Consider the following 13,537-nt stretch of genomic DNA (forward strand, 5'->3'; position numbering starts at 1 on the left):
GGGCACAAAGTAGCGGGTCCATAAATTGGTTAAGGTTTTTTAGAATAATCTTGAAGAGCAGTTAACATGTGCAATGTTGATAGTTTGGAATAAGCCTGATAACATAAATAAAAATGTTGAAAGAAATTTGTTTAGACTTGAGCAGGAAAAGGCTAGTAATAAATCACGGGCCTAGTCAGCTAGCTTCAGAAATTATTTAAGCACACCTACCTTGAGGGATATGATAATTAGAAATAAAAACACCGGATTACGAATAAACTTATACTTAATAATCACGCACAATCTTAGGTTGTAGCTTATGAACTAGTTTATCGTCGTCCGCGACCCCTGCCTCCTCGGCCTCCACGGCCGCCTCTTGGGCCTCCGCGGCCTCTGCCGCGACCGCCGCGAGCGCCGCCGCCTCTCGGGAATCCTTCACGCTTGCCGCGACCTCTCGGCGCATCATCAATGAGAAGGGTCTCCAAAGGTAGACTGTCAGGCAACAGGTAGTACCTAATATTGTTCCCGCGGATGCTTAATGTCTCCAACTGCAGTTCTTCTTTGTTTTTAAGCGTAACTTTAACAGCCTTTAAATGCGTGTTCATGGCGACATCGACGCCTGTGATTGTTCCGTGTACAACGCTGCCATTCTTCAGTTCTATCGTCACTGTTTCATGACTGAGTTTCATCAAAAAACGAACCAGTTTCATGGTTAAGTTTAATTTTAGCTAGTTAAATACAAAAACAATTCCGGCGTCTGCCCGCCTATTCTAACCTCAAACAGCAAACAATGCAAGATGGCGGCGTCAATTTTTTTTTCTGATAAACAACTGACAACAGGAATGTAAAGTTACCATTATAAAAAATACGTAAAAATGGTAGAATTTAGTTCTAATTTTAAATTCTGTCAAATAAAATCTCTTTCTTCAGTGTTGAATTAATTTACTGGCAGGTTACTGTAACTTCTATTCTACTCTTTTGACGGACTTCAATACTCTAGAGATTTCTTTGTACTTTAATGGTAACTGGGCAGTGTTCTTAAGTGTATAAATTAAATAAATCTAAACTGAAACAAACTTTGTTTCTAGTCCTCGTTTCTGTTTTTTCTTCATATTTTACAATAATAATGTCATTTGATGATCTATCAGCCATCGTTGGTATTGTGGAAGAAAATAAGACGGAGTTAGTAAACAAACCAATCTTTGCTCGGCTAAAGTTCACTCTGGAACAGGTAAATTACTTAATATTACATACTTACCACAAGATGAAGACCTAAGTACTTAAATTAAATGAACGCAGCATGTAAAGACCGGAGACTACAAGAGGAGTAGATGGACCGATGATCGGCAAAGCCATGGTTGATTTAGTTAGCCTGACTAGTGACTGATTAGTTACTTGAGAGAGCCATTCCACTATTAGACGTCTTTGGACTTATGAAGATGTAGTAAGTTTAATGTGATGAAGACCGTCTAGAGGAGTATGTATGACTATTCGTTTTATTGCTAGCCTGAGGCATCTATCAAACAAAACCACATTATACACTCGAATAAGACACACCAGCAATACTATGTATAATAACACATATTTATGTAATAACTTAAGCGCCGAGCTATCTAGGAGTCGAAGTGGTCGCCATGGTCGTAATCGGCCGGAAGAATCATCATCATTATCAATAACTTAATAAGTGAACTTGTGATTTCCTGTTATGCTACACCCTTTTCAGGGTCCATGTATATGTATGTATAAAATACCTGGTGAAATAATGAACTCTAAGTATATCTATCTACCTATCTAAGTACTTACTATACAATACAATATAAACCTTTTATTGCACATTACATATTACTGTATATAATAAAAAGAAGGTAAGACAGGTAGGTACATAACAGGCAACATTATTGCTAAGAGACTGTTAGATCGATGCAGTCATACTCATAGCCCTGTAGATGTAGTGTACACAATGGAGGACAACATACTTTCGGTTACTGCCGAGTTCTCGCTTGAGAAGGAGGAAAAAGTTACTGAAACAGAAGAAATCACTGGCAACCGTGAAATTCACGCCAAACTTACGTTTACGAAAGAACAGGTGGATGCAACAACTTTATTAACATTTTTTAGCCTATTTGTCTGTTCCATTGCTGGGTAATAAAGGCCCCTCTCCCTTTCAAATTCTCCCTGTGCTGAGCAAAATCCCGCCAAAGTCCCGCTGGAACGCTTGTTAACATTATTCAATTTAATATCACAGCAGTGGCGGAGTGTAGGTGTAAATCTAATATCATTTCTGTAAAGGAAAATATCGCGTGGAGACCTGTATCAGTCGGCCACAACAGTAGATATTTGTGACGTTCCACAGTAAAAGGTACCTTATGGCGGCTGGCGCTTACGTCGCATAGCGCCGCAATAATATTGGGGCGGCGTTAATTATAGCGTAAGCGCCAACCTCCATAAGGTACCTTTACCCGTGGGACGTCACATATAATCTGCCAAGATATTTAATGGTGTTTATGAAGTCCTCTGTTCGCTTAGGTCTGGCATAAATACTACCCTTGTAAGGCCCACTTGCACCATTCACTAACCCGGGAGGTAACCGGTTAAACCTGGAGTTACCATGGTTACCAGTACAATTTGACACTGGATTATAGGTTTAACCGGTTAATCCCGGGTTAGTGGGATGGTGCAAGTGGCGCTAAGAGGATGTCTGTTTCCAACAGTAGCTACTCGTAAGCTGTATTTCATTTTACTTACAGCATTTTACATTATTCATTACAGGAAAATGATTTGCGTGAGGCATTTAATCTGCTGGATTACACCGGAGAAGGGAAAATGAACGCTCAAGATTTTCGAGTGGCTATAAAAGCTCTTGGTACGATACGAGTATAATAAATAGCAATTTTATGTATCTAATGGTATTTCTATCTACAGTGACGGATTTGCAGTCTTTGCTACCCTAGGGTCCAGGCCCTGTAGCCGCCCCTTTCTCAGCACCCATCAAATTGACTACATTTTGAGTTATTTCTTATTATCATCAGCGAATTTTTTGTCACAATTTGCCGCCCCTAATATCTTGCCGCCCTAGGCCCGGGCCTACTTGGCCTTTGGGAAAAACCGCCACTGTCTATCTAGGTCACAGTCAGACCTAATTGTGCAATTACACTGGGTAATTCACCGTATGTATTGTAAACGTTGTTGGTTGCCTAGCAACCTCGTCGTAAGCGCTTATCTTCACCGTAGCCAGCCACTTTATGAAAGGACTAGGAAGGCTAACAAAAAGTTCCCGGCGACCGTGTAGTCTGTTAGGAAAGAGAAGATTCGTGGAATGTATGGGGCCCAATACATTCCACGACGCTTTCCGAACAGACTCTAGAAGGAATAACTCTTTTGAACTAAGAATTTAGTACAAACGTATACAGGGTAGCCCAAAAATAAGTGCATTACCGTTTGTAGGGAAGTTTTGGGATTATACTGAGCAACTTTTACTATGGGACCAACCCCGAAATCGCGAAAAAAAATTGGCTGTTTCATACATTTTGGCTGGTCTATTTTCTATGGGAGGGTAATTCTTTTTCGTTATTTCGGAGTTGGTCCCACAGTAAAAGTTGCTCAGTATAATCCCGAAACGTCCCTGGCAACGGGAACGCACTTATTTTTTGGCCACCGTGTATATCAAGAGCATATTTTTTTGCTGACGTTTACTTATTAACCTCCAGGTTATGAACCAACTTTTGAAGAGCTGCAGCAGATGATCAACGGGGTCGACAAGGGAGGCTCCGGAAAATTAAGCTTCGAGAATTTCCAGACGCTTCTCATGCGTAAAGTCATGGCGCTGGACACTGATGGGGACATCATGAAAAGTTTTCGTCTGTTCGACGTCGATGACACTGGTACCATGTTCTAATTGCCAATATCTGAGAAACAGAGCTTTGCTCGGAAAACAGATAAGAACACAAAAATAATTATGATCGCTAGATCGATTTATCGCCCCCGAAAACCGTCCAAAAGCAAATTTAACAACAACAAGAATTGCTCGTTTAGGCCCACTTGCACCATTCCGCTAACCCGGGATTAATCAGTTAAACCGTTAACCTAATGTCAAATTGTACTGGTAACCATGGTAACGCCAGGTTTAACCGGTTAACCCCAGGTTAGTGGAATGGTGCAAGTGGGCCTAAAAAGGATTAGATAATTGTGACAGGGTTCGGAGCTTCTTCAAATTTATCGATGTGTCAATGTAATTTATTAATGTGTATTCGGTAATTTCACACTACTAAGTCAGATCCCGAAAACTTTTATGTTCTACACATTTATGATTATTATGAGGACAATTATTTATAACTTTCAAAAACAAGCATCGTGAGATCCAGGGTCAATTTTGCGCTTTTGAATTTGGAAACTTCTTTTATTTCTACATCGGTACGAGTATGAGTTCAAAACTTGAATTGTATTCGTATCGCCCACACTGTTAACTACATCGCTGGATCTTATGCCTTTTGTAATTAGGTCCACCGATGTACAGTACACAGAATGTGTGTGTGTAACACAGTACAACACTCCTATTGCTGTTTGTGCATGTAGGCTGCGACTTATACTTATGTACTGTCTTCTGGGCCTTAGGGCAAATCCGCTACTGATGATGATGATTATGAAGTCTACAAATGGTCGATAAGGTTTACGTAGGGTTACGTACGTGCAGTTTTGTAACGCATTTGTTGCAGAGTGCACATTTTAACAACTTGATTTTTTTCTGTGCAGGTTCCATAAGTTTTGAGAATGTGAAGACGGTCACAGAGATTCTAGGCACTTACCTTACGGATGAAGAAATTGAAGAGATGATGGATGATGCTGATAAAGATTACGATGGAGTTGTAAGTAATAATTTCTAAATTTTATAGGACCTGTAGCAAGCTGAATATTTCTACATTAGAGTCTGTGCGGAAAGAGATGAGTCCACGACTTTTCTCGCTGGTGTGTAAAATGGCCCTGTTTATTTACAATTAATACAAGTAATATAAGTGAAACTGTTGTTTTCCTTTACAAGATTTTTATGTGTATTCCCATTTGTCTCCTCCCCACTTGACCGCCATCATACTTATACATGAAGCGGGGACAACTGGGAATGTATTTGTTTTTAAAAATATTAAAATGTTATTTATTTATTATATAGTTATACTTTGTTTTAGGTCTCAGTGGAAGAATTCATGAAGATGATAAAGAGCAGTGTTGATATTGTGACTCCTTGATTCCATATTAGTGTAATAATTATGAATATTTAATAAATTTATGTAATATAGTGCGTCAAGCAAATCTTGTCAGTAGCAATGTAAAGCAAACTAAAGTAGGGCAACACTCAAAGAGTAGTATTGCGCTAAGAAAAGCAGCAATGTACAATGTACATCGAACCAAAACTTTTTTTTCCGCTGAGCGCGCCCTGTTACGTACGTCAATTCAAATTGTCACTCGTGGATTCTCTATTGAAAATGTTTGAAATTGTTATTAAATGGCATTTAAATGGTATGAACGGACAATTTAAAAGCGGTGTGTGGTGAATTTGAAGATCTCAAAATAAAATTAGAAGTGGAATATGCCGTTAAACAAGAATGTAATGAATAAAAATCATTGCTTCAGCAGGTAGATGTCCTATTGGATTTTAATATTTTATTAGATTTATATCTTGGAACTGTAAGCATTGTAGGCACCTTATCTTTGATTAAGCACAATTTTATTTAATATATTGGTATTTAATGGCGACACAGCAGAAATATCTCTGGAAATAGAATCGATTCAGATTGTAAACAAAGATGATGGCTGTCATTCGCGATCCACATTCCACAGATAAAACAAAGATGACACGCGATTTTCGAATTATTCGAACACAGTGTTGCTAACCCGCGATTTTTCAAATTTGCCGCCGTTTGCTACTGACAAGATTTGCTTGACGCAGTATATTTAACCTTTTCATTGCTTGTTTAGTAGTTATTTTAGTTTAGCTCTGGCAAGTCTAGTAGAAAAAGATATTTTATAAGGATACATTTAATCATTTAATGAAGCATGAAAGCATGAAACATATATAATTTTAAGTAGGTTTTATTACTTCTTTTAGCTCTTTTTCAATCTTTCTGAGTTTTTATATTAATAGTCTCCTTTACTATTTACATTTTACAGACCGTTATCACATGAAAGAACCCTAAAAAAATAAACACGGGCAGTAATGTTGCCACATTTTAAATTTAGTATGTTGTTGAAAATGTCAAATTGACAAAATTAACGACTTTTTCAAGAACAGAAAGATTCCTTTTCAATTTGGTTGTTTTTAATTTTTATTTTGCTTACAAGTCGAGCAATTACAAATTTACAATCGTTTTAAGCATAAGATTAAAGCTAATCTTATGAAGAATGGGTACGTACTTCAATAAATACATAACGATGTATACACACTAAAAGCATTCTGTTTAATATAATCAAAACAATTTTCAGACGTCGACGAGCTATCATTAGTGGAAAGATGCGAGAATTTAATGACTGCGGTCGTGGAGACTCGCAAACAGTACGGAAAGAAATGTATTGACTACCAACACAAAACTTCTCGTGTAGAAAACCAGCTGCTTCAACTGCGACTCGAAAGCTTCGCGAATTACGAGAAACGGAAGCTGCCTCAGTTCGATATCGACGACATGGCCCTGAACATCGAAGATATCAAGGCAGAGATTATGGAGAAGCAGATCCGGATCGAGAATTTGTGTAAAAGACTTAACGATACTCAGGAAGTGTTGTTGCAAGTGCAAAATGATAATGTTACGAAGAAAATGCACCAGCCGGTGACGATAGAGACGCTTATGGCGCGGGCTAAGGCTAGACATGGAGGGGAAATGTAAGGTGCTTTTATTTTCGTCAAGCAAAGTGAAGTTTTTATTTCACAGATTAATATTGAGTAATATTTTTGCTCTAATTTCTTTCCCCTACTAGCAGTAGTGGCTCACTCCGCGATTTCGTCGCTTTGCTACAGGTAGCTAAAAGTCCATCCGTTCCACACCAATTTTGGGGTTTGCCATAAGCCGCGCGTGGCGCTGTCGCCACCTAGCGGCCATATCTGTGCTGATCGTGACAGACGCGTTTGTTAGAGAGTGAGTCTTCTGTACCTAGTACTATTATTTATTCTGTGCTACTAGCTATACTGTGTATATCCCAGAAAGTGGTGGTCACCTTTCTTTACCTAATTTAGATTTTTGCTCTAATTTTTACGAATTCATAATTATATTTTTAACAGAAAATAGATTTATATAAAGAAGATGGGGTCAAGCTAAATAAAACTGTTTAAAAATACACAGATAGTCTGACAAAAAAGAGTAGAAACTAAAAAGTGGCAATACTGTACTGTCGTCCTGTTTTCTTATACCGGGTGTGGCTTGTAACACTAGCAAATAATTTAAACATAGATTGTACTCGTCAAGCGGTGACACTTTCGTTCAACAACTTTTAAAAATTATGAAGTATTTAGACTCCCTATTTATCATACAAAATAAATATTATCTTCAATGGACACCATCCCTACTCCGTATCATTGTGATTGACGTTGCTTGTCACACCTTAAACAGAACAAAATTATAACAATAAACTTTAAAGTGTATTAAAAATCAAACCACAAGTTATTTTTAAAAGTCGTTGAACAAATGTTGATCAGTATGAGGAGTACAGCCTACAGTTAAATTTTTTGCTCATATTACAAGCCACACCCGGTATATATATTGATTTGAAAGGGACGACACAACAGTATTGCCACTTTTAAATTTCAACTCTTTTTGGCCGGACTATAGTGGTATGGGTGTCATACATAACGACTTATTTGGCTGTTTCCACCAGAGATGTGCGTGACTTGACAGGTTTATGAATAACTCCTAACATTACAAATATTTATGTATGTCTTCCAAACCTTGATAATTATAATTATGTTCTAATTCTTTAATTAATTATTAGAAACTAGAATTGATGATAAAAACAGTCCTTTTTGCCATTACTTACTTGTCCTTAATTGCTTACTTGTCCTTCTGTAGTGCACAATGTTAGAAATCCTGTGAATCACTTTTCAAAATGTTCAAACATTGCTAAATATGAGATACATAACATATGACAAATCTAATTTTAAATTTAGTGATCAATTTTTGTATAGGTGGTTTAAAATTGTTATTAATTCCAAAGCTGCGTAGACATGCATCTGTGCATTGGAATATAGATTCGGACCAAAAAAAGTCTGCAGCAGATTTGATAGCCCACACCCTTTGTCATTTATATGTCATAATTTCATAGAAGTTTGATGTTTAAAATAATACTTGTGGGCTATCAAATCCACTGTAGACTATTCTTGGTCTGACTCTACAGATCCGTATTAGAGATGGCACACTGCTTGCATAATGGCTTCTCTACACGATGGGCCAACGCCGGCCACTCCAAGGGACGCATTTATGCGTTAGAGGGAGCAAGTGATATTGCTATCTCATTCTACCGCATGGCTGCGTCCCTTGGAGTGGCCGGCGTTGGCCCATCGTGTAGAGGAGCCATAACATGTGCATGCATAGCACCAACATTTTTGCCCACGAGCATTGCTATGTCTATGCGCACGTATTATGCGTAGTATGCGTAGTATTTTCTGGTCTGTCTGGCCAAGTGGCCAGTATTCTCTTACTTCTTCAAAATATATTCCACAAAAAATTTAAGATATACCACAGTAGTTACAGCAATAAATATGTTTTGTAATTAAAGTATTTAAATCTTTTATTTGACCTTTATTTTTATAATTAGGAATTACTAAGAGAGCCGACCCCAAATGATGGGACTATGGCTAGGAAGAAGAAGAAGATTTTTATAATTAGGAAAAAATACTGAATATTATTCTTGTGGTGCAATTTTTAGTATATCTTCAGTGCAGTTGTTGTTGAGTATGTGCAATGTTCATACTTTATTCATCAGTCCTTACGGCATACATATTATAGGTAAATCGGAGCCGCCAAGACGCTCACAAATATCTGAATACTCCTCTATTGTCAAGGCCAGTACCAGTGCTTGTTCAGATATTTTTAAGTATCTAGGCCGCTCCGATATATCTGATGGCGACTCTAGGATAGTCGTAAAAAGTAGATTGATATAAATAATATAATCACGATAATAGATATGAACTTTGTATTTCGCGGTAAGAGCGCTGACCCCCACTTATGATTTTAGTAGTTTGACTTGTATTCCAAACGTCATAAGGTTTAATTTTGATTGATTGAAGCTGTGCGATCACAAATTTGAGCCTGGTAACACTGAAAACTAAGTTGCCAGATTGAAAAAAAGGTTAACCATAAACAATTCGGGTCCATGAATGGCTTTCTTTACAGCTGTATTTTTGTTATTCATTTATACTTTGTTCATTAAAATATAAAGCAAAATTGGTTAATTAAATTATTTTAATTTATACCGCTTTAGTTCACACACCAAATTGTTTTATTGTATATATTAACTTTTAAGAAATATTCTTTTAAAGTGGTGATAAATTACATATACTCGTATGTACTTACTCCTTAGTTTTTTTTTCGTTGGTTTCTTAGTAACGAGATAAATAGAATTGATGTGCTTGATTTGACGTTTTCCAAAGAAACGTAGTGAGTATATTTTATTATAATTTTATTGAACAAGACATAAAATGTCAGATATACAAGACATTTTTAAGAAACACTGTGTTTTACCTGATGTAATAAACACAGCGCCTTCTGAGTTACTGACTATTCGATACAAAAGCGGTGTAAGTGTTGAGACTGGAAAAGAGCTAACTCCTACACAAGTCAAAGAAAAGCCTGAAATTAAATGGGCAGCTAAAGATACAGAGTATTATCTTCTGGCTATGGTTGATCCAGATGCACCTAGTCGAGAGAAACCGAAATTTAGAGAGTGGCATCATTGGCTGGTGGGAAATATTCACGGCGGTGACATGAATAAAAGCGAAGTGTTGTCTGATTACATAGGATCAGGCCCACCAAAAGGCACTGGTCTACATCGATACGTGTATTTGATCTTTAAACAACCTGAAAAGTGTGATTATTCGAAAATTCCGAAATTGCCTAGTACCTCTGGAAAAAATAGAGGCAACTTCTCTATTGCTAAGTTTGCTCAGCAATTTAAGCTTGGTTCTCCCGTTGCTGGGAATTTTTATGTAGCTCAATGGGATGATTATGTTCCTAAACTATATGCAAAACTTAAAGATTAATTTGTTCACTTTTCGTAACATTTCACAAAAGTTAGTGAATGGTCTGCATTAAATTTATAAGTAAAAATACGATTGTCTATGGTTTCGATCGATAACAATTTCCGCCTCCGCGTGACATTCTCATTTTTTCGGTCCGCCATATCGTCCGCCATTACATTTCTAGAGTTTGCGTAAATTGGTCGTTGCTGTGTGCGATCATCAACCTACATCGGTTATCAGTGACATTTTACGTGCGTCGTGTCGCAGCGTTTCGTTAAAACAAAGAGACTGTACGTTCAATCGTATGTCCATCCAGAATCTCAACACATTCGACCCGTTCGCCGATGCTATCAAAAGCTCGGAAGACGACGTTCAAGATGGATTAGTCCACGTCCGAATCCAGCAGAGGAACGGGCGTAAGACGCTGACGACGGTGCAGGGCCTGTCATCGGAATATGACCTGAAGAAGATCGTGCGGGCATGCAAGAAGGAGTTCGCGTGCAACGGGACCGTGGTCGAGCATCCCGAGTACGGAGAGGTGCTTCAGTTACAAGGCGACCAGCGCGAGAACATTTGCCAGTGGCTCACCAAGTCGGGGCTCGTTAAGCCCGAGCAGCTCAAGGTGCACGGCTTCTAAGCCGCGCCACGGTCGTTCGACGACCCTAACATGTCCGCATCGTGAAATCATCATAGTCCTCTAAATAAAATGAGAACGTGCGCGTTATAACCCTATCGAAAATGTATTTAGAAAGCACCGATGTTTACAGAGAAAATCGTATAACGAGGCTTAGGCCTCCCGCGCCCTGTGCCTTTCTGACTCCCGTGTATAATAAAGTAAATATTTTCGAGCAACGCTCCCGCGTTTCTGGAAAGCTTTAGTTGCAATTGTACGCCGAACGAAATAGTAATAATCACTTTGTTTTTTACGACATTAATACTTATTAAATTGCTGTAATGATTATATGATGTGTCTCAATTAAACATGTTTTTCTAAGAAAACTGGTTTCCTTATTGCCACGGGTACACTTGCAGGCTAAGATAACGGGACTCCAATGTCGACAATAGCAGGTAATAGTGAAAGTAGGAATGAGAGTTCGCGCCTTTGCGGCAATTCCTAATTGTCACGCGACGCGGACACTGCAAATTTTTTGTTGCCATGCGACCTACTCTCATTACGAAGAACTCGAGTTGGAGAGCATAAAGTTTAAAGGCCTGCTACACGGTCGCCGACAAGCCCCCAAACCGCGTGGCCTTGGTCTGTCCCGGACCGTGTAGACAGTTGTTACCAACAAAATTTCGTTTGACCTCCGGACGCCCTTGGCATGCGAGCGCGCGCCAGCGACCGCGGTCTGAGCGGTCGGTCCGGAACCGTGTAGCCGCCCGTCGCCGACCGCACTAGGCCATTTCGCTTGGAGGACGCGCCGTGTGCGCTCGTGTGGTTATAGCCACGCCATGGGTACTCAGTAGCATTTCTAAAAATTCATCAAATACTTTTCTCTTCATTCTCAGAAAGTTATGTATGGCCCCGTAGCGTAGTCCAGCAAATTCATCAAGTTATATACCCTTTTCTTTTTTTCCAAGCTTTTTATTAACTTGCAATATACCTAATGTAAGTATGTAAATATGTTTGTACGGGTCAAATCTTGCAAGTTAAATTAGACCTAGGTACTTTCTAGTTTCCGATGGAGCTGAACATTTGCATACATATATAAATCGGGTGACAATGCATTATTATGGTACCATATATCTGATCTGATGATGGAGACAGGAGGTGGCCATAGGAACCCTGTGATAGAACAACGCGACCTAATTGTGTTTGGGGTTTTTAGAATTGTCTCGACGAGTATTTAATTAGTTGCCTGTGGAAAGAAAAGTACATTCAGCGATAAAAGCTTGTACCAAAAATGACATTTTTGCCAAAAACTTATTTTTTTGTCATTGCACTAGTATGAGTAGATTATGAAATTTGGCGCCCCGCCAATAAGTTTTGCCGCCCCAGAAGTCAAGGAAGAAAAACAAAATGCAATCCGCAAGGTTAGGGGCCATTTTGTGCGCTTGCAATACGTGTTGTCCGTCCGCGAGTTCTGAACACACTGTGGTCTGCCACCGTCTAGCCAGCCAACTCAGACGGACCCACATACCAAGGACAGACCAGGGTCAGACGGTTAGTAGGCTTGTCGGCGACCGTGTAGCAAGCCTTTTAGGTTTACAACTAATTTGCAAGGTGGCGGAAATGTATATTAGGTTTTAAAAAAAATAGCATGTTTTTTTTTAACTTTATAAGGTTTATTATTCAGCTTCCTGTTAGTGGCAAATTATTCATACTTCCGTATTTGAGTTGAGAACGTGCTATCAGAGAAAAACAATTCATTTGCCTTGTGTTTGACATTGATGAAGTGACGCATAACGGCTCGGCCACCGGCGGACTTCGCCATATGACTCATTTCTCAATTTAGGAAACGTCGGTAGCCACGGCGAGGACAAAGCATCAATCATAGGTTTTGTATCTTTCTAGAATTGATGCTTCAGCAAGAATTTATTCTCTCGAAGTCAGCAAATCGAATGTAGTTCTGTCACTGTCACCTTTACTAGCAGAGCGAGAGGGACGAACAGGAAAACGCTACGTTAGCCACAGGAAATCATAACTTTATACCTAACTATACTTTGCGTTAAACTTAAATGTCAGGTTGGTGACAACCCTGCCTGATAGTTAACTAACGGTAAACGGTCGCCGCAACCTATGGACGCTAGCAACACCTCTGGGTGTCACAAGAGCGTAGCTGACGTAAAGCATTTATCCTGGTGGTTGAATCAGACTTTTATTCCTTATAATACGATTCTGGTATCTAATATTTGCTAATATGGTGATGTGATGAATGATCAAATTCCACCATATCTGGGCTAGCCTAGATGACGTCATTTGAAATCAATGTCATTGACTCGCCACTTTCCGTCGGTGACACAATTAGTTGACCAATTCTAATCCTTATTTCAAGGACATTAAAGTTTGCCAATGGTTAGTTCAGTTTGCCACAGTACACAGTCTACTATTTATAAATATGTAATAACTGTTTAAAAAAAACTCAAAATTATTGATTGCACGCATGTAAATAATCCACAGATTTTTCTGGCCCATTTTGATGAAAGTTGGTATGTCGGTGTAAAAGTTTTAGAGATGAACATAGGATGCTTAGACTTAGTTTGGATTGGTTTTGAAACTGCAGCTTTCTAGACTACTTAGGTAGTTCCTAATAAAAATAATATTTCAGCTACCTATTAGTTTTATGGAAGAGAAAAGATATGCTTGTAGAGGTTTTTTATTAAAGAATCAGTTATGAATAAATT

At 38.7% G+C, this 13,537-nt stretch overlaps 5 protein-coding genes across 5 annotated transcripts; 4 read left to right on the forward strand and 1 right to left on the reverse strand.

Annotated features, from left to right (window-relative positions):
- Positions 1–251: 251 nt before the first annotated feature.
- LOC134676515 (small nuclear ribonucleoprotein Sm D1) lies at positions 252–799 on the reverse strand. Its single transcript, XM_063534900.1, has one exon. The coding sequence runs from the start codon at positions 687–689 to the stop codon at positions 309–311; it is 381 nt and encodes a 126-aa protein (XP_063390970.1). The 5' UTR covers positions 690–799; the 3' UTR covers positions 252–308.
- A 306-nt stretch (positions 800–1,105) lies between these two features.
- LOC134676551 (uncharacterized) lies at positions 1,106–5,284 on the forward strand. The gene is made up of 6 exons (XM_063534942.1): positions 1,106–1,210; positions 1,886–2,065; positions 2,749–2,842; positions 3,687–3,860; positions 4,729–4,841; positions 5,157–5,284. Exons 1-6 carry the CDS (start codon positions 1,106–1,108, stop codon positions 5,214–5,216), a joined length of 726 nt encoding a protein of 241 aa, XP_063391012.1. The 3' UTR covers positions 5,217–5,284.
- Positions 5,285–6,228: 944 nt separating this feature from the next.
- On the forward strand, positions 6,229–8,382 carry LOC134676065 (uncharacterized). Its single transcript, XM_063534349.1, has 2 exons — positions 6,229–6,373; positions 6,451–8,382. The coding sequence occupies exons 1-2, from the start codon at positions 6,370–6,372 to the stop codon at positions 6,846–6,848; spliced, it is 402 nt and encodes a 133-aa protein (XP_063390419.1). The 5' UTR covers positions 6,229–6,369; the 3' UTR covers positions 6,849–8,382.
- Positions 8,383–9,623: 1,241 nt separating this feature from the next.
- On the forward strand, positions 9,624–10,476 carry LOC134676484 (protein D2-like). The gene has a single exon (XM_063534868.1). The coding sequence runs from the start codon at positions 9,653–9,655 to the stop codon at positions 10,211–10,213; it is 561 nt and encodes a 186-aa protein (XP_063390938.1). The 5' UTR covers positions 9,624–9,652; the 3' UTR covers positions 10,214–10,476.
- Positions 10,353–11,191, forward strand: LOC134676485 (eukaryotic translation initiation factor eIF1). Its single transcript, XM_063534870.1, has one exon. It carries the CDS (start codon positions 10,497–10,499, stop codon positions 10,827–10,829), a length of 333 nt encoding a protein of 110 aa, XP_063390940.1. The 5' UTR covers positions 10,353–10,496; the 3' UTR covers positions 10,830–11,191.
- The last annotated feature ends 2,346 nt before the right edge of the window (positions 11,192–13,537 follow it).

The sequence above is a fragment of the Cydia fagiglandana genome, chromosome 24, assembly GCF_963556715.1.
Source record: "Cydia fagiglandana chromosome 24, ilCydFagi1.1, whole genome shotgun sequence".
Lineage (NCBI taxonomy): Eukaryota > Metazoa > Arthropoda > Insecta > Lepidoptera > Tortricidae > Cydia > Cydia fagiglandana.